Genomic DNA, 6,542 nt, shown 5'->3' with positions numbered 1-6,542 from the left:
TTATACCATCGCAAGCCACCGAGGAGCCAGGACACACCATAGAGAAGACCGGGGGCCATCAGAAGGCGAGTATAATGTGTTTTTTTTTTTATTATTTTTTACCATTGTTATTCTTTTCTTTTTTTTTTTTTTTTTTTTTTTTTTTTTTTTATAACTATTAACATGGATTTATATTAGTGTGACCAAGTTGTCAAGCACTTTTCCAAGTGATGCCAAAATCGCTTGGAAAAGCACTTGATAACCCGCATGCAGAAATGCATGCAAAAACGCTTCTACCTGGCAGGAAAAACACATGTAAAATCTGCATGCGTTTTTCCTGCCAGGGAGATGCAGAAGAAAATCAGCAGCATTTCTAAGGCTATGTGCCCACGATGCAGATTACTGGGTGCAGCCGTTCTCACACGGAGTTTTTAGATCTAGTAATACAGCAGAGCTGAGAAAGCTAGCCCCGCCCACACCAGGCTCTGTATATACAATATTCATAGACAGTGAGCTGCCTATCACAGGAAGGGGCGTGTCAGACTAGCATGTAAGCTGCCATGTCCAACAGTGATAAGCTCCTGGTGCTAAAACAATCATTGCAAGCAAACAAAACCTCAGAGCTTGATAAGGGAAGCATCTCTGAAATCTGCATTTTAACCCCTACCTCACGGTGTCTTCAGATTACATAGCAAAATCCTGACGACAGATTCCCTTTAATAAATCATGGGAATGGTTATATATTTTACAGTTTATAAAAAAAGGTCAGCGGGTGGGCCCTAACTACACCTAATACAGGAGCTAACAATGCAGTTATTTTCAAACAACCTTGGGTTGCAGGTCCAGGGCTTACGTGGGGCTTGGCGCCTTGACACCCCAGTGTAGCATATTAGGGTGTCAGGCCAAAGCTGCCTCATCTCGGTGTGTTCTAGTGACCTCCATGTTTGAAGAACCGTCTAATATAGACCATATGTAACCACTAATGGCCTCACCAACCTGTCTGGACATGGTAATTACAGTTACCAATTCATTCCTTCAGTTTCAATGTCCATTCTTTGTGTTCTTGGGGTCACATACATTAGTCGTCTTCAGCAGGGGACTGCTAATGCAAGTTTGAGTTGAGATACAGCCTACAGGGTCATGGATCCTCTATGTATAGGATGGTCATCGTCCAATAACTTGCCACTTCAGCTACCGGTACCAGTACGCAGGTAAGATTATTAGACGGATAGTAAGGGCACCTGAAATAGGGTGCAACAAAGCAACCGTGAAGTAATAAAAAGCAATGCTGTATACTTTACTGAATCTGCAAGATATTGGTAAACTAATCCCAAAATCCCTGGTGACTGGAGGTTACAACAAGTCAGGAATACAGGCCCGGAGCTACATGTCCTGCCACAATAACACAACTAAATATGGTGGTCATTTAGGAAATGTATGATCAGATAAACTCACACGGCAGTAAACATTGACATATATAATGCCGAATGACAATACTCTTTGTCTAAAGGGTTATATTAAGGCTGAAAAAGTCCAGACAAGGTATTAGTAGGGAAAAAAAAAAAAAAAAAGTTTACAGTGTTGAATTTGGTCTGGATTTACAGGAAAAGAATTATCCTACTGCAAGGAAATCTTGAACAAGACGACAAGCTCCAAACATCCCAGATTCGCCATGTATCTCAGGATATGCAATGCCCAATACCGATTGGCATTAGTAGAAAGGAAATAAAAGAATAATCATCCGCTTCAGAGTAGTCTGGCCAGTCACGATTCATTTGGTCGTGCAAATCTTCTATGGAGATGCCCGGGATGCTAGTCTACTGGTGGAGCCGGAGGTTCATGGCTGCGATCCTGTGAATAAAAGGAACAGTTTTACTCCTATTATACATCTCAATGGTCATTCTCCATTGTCTTGTTTGTTAAAAACGACACGCATACAAAAAAAAAAAAAAAAAAGAAGACAGGATCTGAGGAAGCAATAGAAGCCCAGCACTGGTCAGTCAGCTACAGAACTTCTTTGTGATATGCCAGATTTCACAAAGCAATAAATTATGGACTATTCGGAAATAATTTCTGAATCAGCTGAAGTGTGTTACAAGGAAAATGTACATCAACTTTAGCTTATAAAAATATGAAGGAAAATAATCTGTGGCATTGTGCTCTTATACGGTTATTAAAAATTCTTTGAATTTACAGGAAGGGCACATTATTCCACTGTAGTGAAACAATGTTAAGCATTGAGCACTAAAGGGTTATCCCCAGAGTTAAGCGTTAACACCAATTCAAAGGAGGGCTGACTGCTGGGACCAACATCAAAATTAGTCATCGGAAGAGAGTAATTGCCACCAGTATGCGCCCCCGCTCCAGGCACTCTCTACGAAACGTTGAGAAAAAAGAAGAGCAATATAATTCGCTATCTGACCGTTCCATAAAGAATGAATGGCGTGGTTGGGAGCATGTGTAGCCACCGCTCGGGCCATTATATCGCCTTGTTCTCAAGATTGGAGGAGGTCCTGTCACAGGTGTGTCAGGTGTAATAGACAGTCGCTCTGGATCTGGCTGTAGAAGGTCACTGTGCTTGGCACTGCAGACACCTTCTTAATCCTTCTTCCTTTAAGACCCAGCGGCGACCTCCCTCCTGCTGCTGATTGACACACCCTTTAATTGGAGTTAAAAACCCTCAGTTTACTCCAGGCAATCGCCGGTGATACTTCTATGTACCTCTGTGCATGCTTGGAGCACTAGCTGTTGGCTGGCTTCATCTCTGATGCCCTTGGAGGACAGTTGGCGTTGCTCCACTGGTATCTGCTCAAGTTAATACTCTTTGTTTGTCTTCCTTGTTGTCTTTAGCCTGACCAGTGCTCATCCCTCCCTATCTAGGGCCAAGCTCCAGGGACATACAGGGTTTCGGGTCCTGCTCGGCAATGTGTGTGGAACCTATATAGGGACGGTAAGGTAGGCAAGGTGTTATTAGATCTGCCTAGGGGTCTCCACTCCCCCCTTTATCTAGTGTTTGAGCTTCCTCCCCCACCTTGCACTTACTCTTTCCCACACCTTGCGTGACAGGTCTCTGCCGTCAGACTCCACCAATCCTCTCAAGTTATCATATCCTTTTTATAGATTGTAATTTAAAATGCGTATATATATTTTAACGTAATTGCCAATTTTGGGCCCTTTAAGACAGTGCAATTTTTTTTTTCCAAGTGCTCCCTATGTATCAGTCAGTCAGCCATTCATGTCTAGTATACTCATTTTGTACTTTAGGCTGAATATGTACCGTAAACCCTTTTTGCACATTTATCGTATGTAAAGCACCATGATATGAAGATGGCTTTAATATAAAAAAATCAATTGATGGTATTAATACTTAAGGGTAATCATTTTTGTGCAGATGTAGCTGGTCCTGAGCTTATTTTTGTGAGACATTTTTTGAGTACATACAACTTGTTGACTATTAAAGACTTTGTTTAATCTTTCTTTGAGAATGCACAGCTCCTTTGCCTCCCAGCATGCTTCTTGCCAGGGGGTTGGTGTGCCCCTAAAAACTGACAATTCAAGCCAGAGTCATGTTAGTGCCAGTGGACCAAACTGAGCACCCGCCCATACAGCAAGCAGAGGTAACTGACTCTGAAACTGGCCGGATGTTGCGATCCAGGCAGCTGCAGAGTGGCACTTGCAAGCTATATAGGAAACAGCCCCTGCTGATATTCTGCAGAGGTGGTGAACCTATGCAAAGAGCAGTAAACTAGAAAATATTATAAAGGAAAAGGATTTTTTATAAAAAAAAAAAAAAAAAAGTAAAAAATTGCAAAGTTGCTTGTTTTAAAGAGGTTGAAACAATAGTTTTAACTTTTAGGGGGAAAGGGAACTATTTTTTTGTGTGTGTGTTTTAATTGATTACCGTGCAGTGCAAATGACATTTTTTTTTTATTCTGTATGTAGATTGTTACATTTTCATAAGAACCAAAATTTGTTCTTTTTTATATTTACTATTTTTATTGCAAAAAAATGTATTTTTTTTATTAATAGAATAATCCAATAACCACAAATTACTTTATTACGGCTTTGATTAAAGTTCTTGTTAAAAGATTTTTTTTTGAACACTACAAAGTTGTTTTAGCGTTTGTGTTCCTAACATACGGAGTAAAAAGTAGATCTGTATTTTGAATATATTATTAGGTGACATTGTGTGAAATTACTAGGATGTGTCCCTAACGAACCAGCTCTACCCTCCGATTACACTTAGCTCTACTAAATCACTTAGGACTATGGTCACATGGAGCCGTTCCCTACCTGGGAAAATCGAGCCCTGAAAGTGGAAGATCTTCCCTTTTATCACAGGAGGATGGTGCTTATAACTTAGAGGTAGATAGCCAGAAATCACGCTGGAGAGGCATAGTGACCTAAACTCAGCCAGAGGTCTTAAAGACTAGCTTAGTCTGTCAGATATGTTCCAAGTGTACGCCTGCCCCAAGTTTATTGCCATACACACATTTTTCTCATAACTTAGCATTTTTCCCCTAATCAGAAGCTCTCTTGTATCTCTGGGGGCCTCTAGACACAAAATGTTCTCTATTAAAATTCTGCTCAGCCGCAGATACATCACAGCTTCCACTTCATGAACAATTATTCTTCAGCCCTGAGGACCAAGTGTGACCTCCCTTATAGTGTGGCCAATAAAAAATGGCCTTGTGCATTTATGAAAACCCAATCCTGGTTCTGAATAAATTGTCAAAGTGTCAGATTTCCTGGAGTAGCAGTTGGACAATCTGAGGACGTAAAAATTTGTTAGTAATACTGGAATATACAAAATAGAAGATATAATGCAGCATCTCATACTGGGCAATACATCAAACCTTACTCAGGATAGTGATCTTTTTAAAAGACTCCTCTCTGCCGGGCAGGGAGTACACAAGGCTGTCATATCAGTCACTGTTTGGAGAAGTTGATGAAAAACAGCTACATACATAGGAGGAAATAGGGCTGCTCGTATGTAAGTTACTGAAAGCAGAGGGCCCACAAAAACGTTGGGGGACAACAAGTGAGGAAGGTTGGAGAGGGAGCCCTCCCGTCGGTTGGTCCGAGGTGAGAGGAAACCTTACCAAGGAGGTAATTATAGTGGGTGCTAAGCCTAATCGGATCCAGTAGGTCCCTTTGTCCTTAATGAGATAACTGATACTATTAAAGAACCATGATAGTTGTGGGCCTAGTTGGAGATTTTGGGACAAACTTTAAGTCACGTCACAGAGTCCTTTCATGACATTTGTGTGTGCACAAGGTCTCTAAAACCTCACAAAGCTTTCTGTAATCCTGCCATTCTGGGCCACTCACCAGTGTTCCTGTGGCTTCTTATTGATTGAAAAAAAAAATCTTATCTACTTCATGCTAGTTCTGATCTCCCTAAAAACCTTCTAGCACAATTTACCTACCTACATTTGTACAACCTGGTGCAAGTCCTCCACGTTTACAGTACAATTATAAATGAATAGACTAGATAAAGGCAGAGTAACTATACAAATACATCACATTTCTTATTTTGAATTAATCCTGGCGTTACAGCTACCATCAGATGCCGCATGCATTTTTCACTGGCAATTTTGCTAAAGATTTTACCTTTGGCCTTGCAAAGTGTGATTTGCATAACAAAAGCACAACATATAGGGCATGCTGTAGATTGCTTTGTGAGTGAGGTTTTGTAAAATCCCATTCACTTGCTATGTACTGTACATTTTAGCAGCAGAATACATACAATTTGCAGCAAAGCTACCATTTCCATATGTAGGCCAGAGCTGCATTCCTAATTCTGCTACTATAAAGTATAAATAAGCACAGTGCTTACAACACGCAGACACTTCGCAGAATGGATACTGTGCAGAGCCAGCAAAAAATGACAAGCGATTTCAGTAGTGAAGTCTGCAGAATTTGGGCTAAATCATAACCTAAAGTTTTGAATTTGTATTTTTTTTCCTTTGAATTCTATATAAAAATACTTCAAGATAGTCTATAACAAAAGACAGACCAAAAAGTGGTTTTCAGCACCTACATTATGTGGCGTAGCAGGTTTTCCAGTCGCTCTTGATCTTCGGAGACTTCTGGGTCTCAGCAGGTATAAGGTAAAACCGATGACAAGCCAGGCCATGACAATCATTGCAATACTTATACCTCCGTCACTAGAAGAATTGGGTCCTGGTACTGGTGAGAAGACAAAACAACTGGATAATAAATATATGGATTGAATCCTTGGTCAAATACATTTTTACAATTGAATGTAAAAATAACCATTAATGTTTAAATTTGGATATTGGGTGGAAGGATCATATATAAGTTGTTAGAAAAAAATAATTACATATTTGTTTGATTATATGCATTTATCAAATACATTGATGTTACATAAACAATAACAAACAACTGCTATCTGCATTTGTTTTTTTTTCCCATTTTTGAAAGGGGTCGTCTCAAAGAAACAGCCTTTGTCAAAATGCTTATTAGGGCGTATGGACGTCTTGGAGGTGCATCCAATTCTCTGACCCAGAATGGAGAGCAGCCCTATGAGTACTTAGACT

The 6,542-nt window shown here is 40.2% G+C and overlaps 1 protein-coding gene across 3 annotated transcripts in view; it reads right to left on the bottom strand.

Annotated features, from left to right (window-relative positions):
* Positions 1-1,393: 1,393 nt before the first annotated feature.
* The window catches only part of SMIM14 (small integral membrane protein 14), a 29,108-nt gene continuing 23,959 nt past the window's right edge, over positions 1,394-6,542 (bottom strand). For all 3 annotated transcript variants that reach the window (XM_073645877.1, XM_073645869.1, XM_073645884.1), the window contains 2 exons: positions 6,023-6,171; positions 1,394-1,830 (listed from right to left, as the gene is read on the bottom strand). In XM_073645877.1, coding sequence (XP_073501978.1) covers positions 1,792-1,830; positions 6,023-6,171 — 188 coding nt within the window. In that variant the 3' untranslated portion in view covers positions 1,394-1,791. The remainder of the gene's footprint in view (positions 1,831-6,022; positions 6,172-6,542) is intronic.

This window comes from Phyllobates terribilis, unplaced genomic scaffold (genome assembly GCF_046119375.1).
Source record: "Phyllobates terribilis strain yellow unplaced genomic scaffold, ASM4611937v1 Scaffold_1__5_contigs__length_1240528914, whole genome shotgun sequence".
NCBI lineage: Eukaryota > Metazoa > Chordata > Amphibia > Anura > Dendrobatidae > Phyllobates > Phyllobates terribilis.
This window is presented reverse-complemented; position numbering and strand designations above follow the sequence as displayed.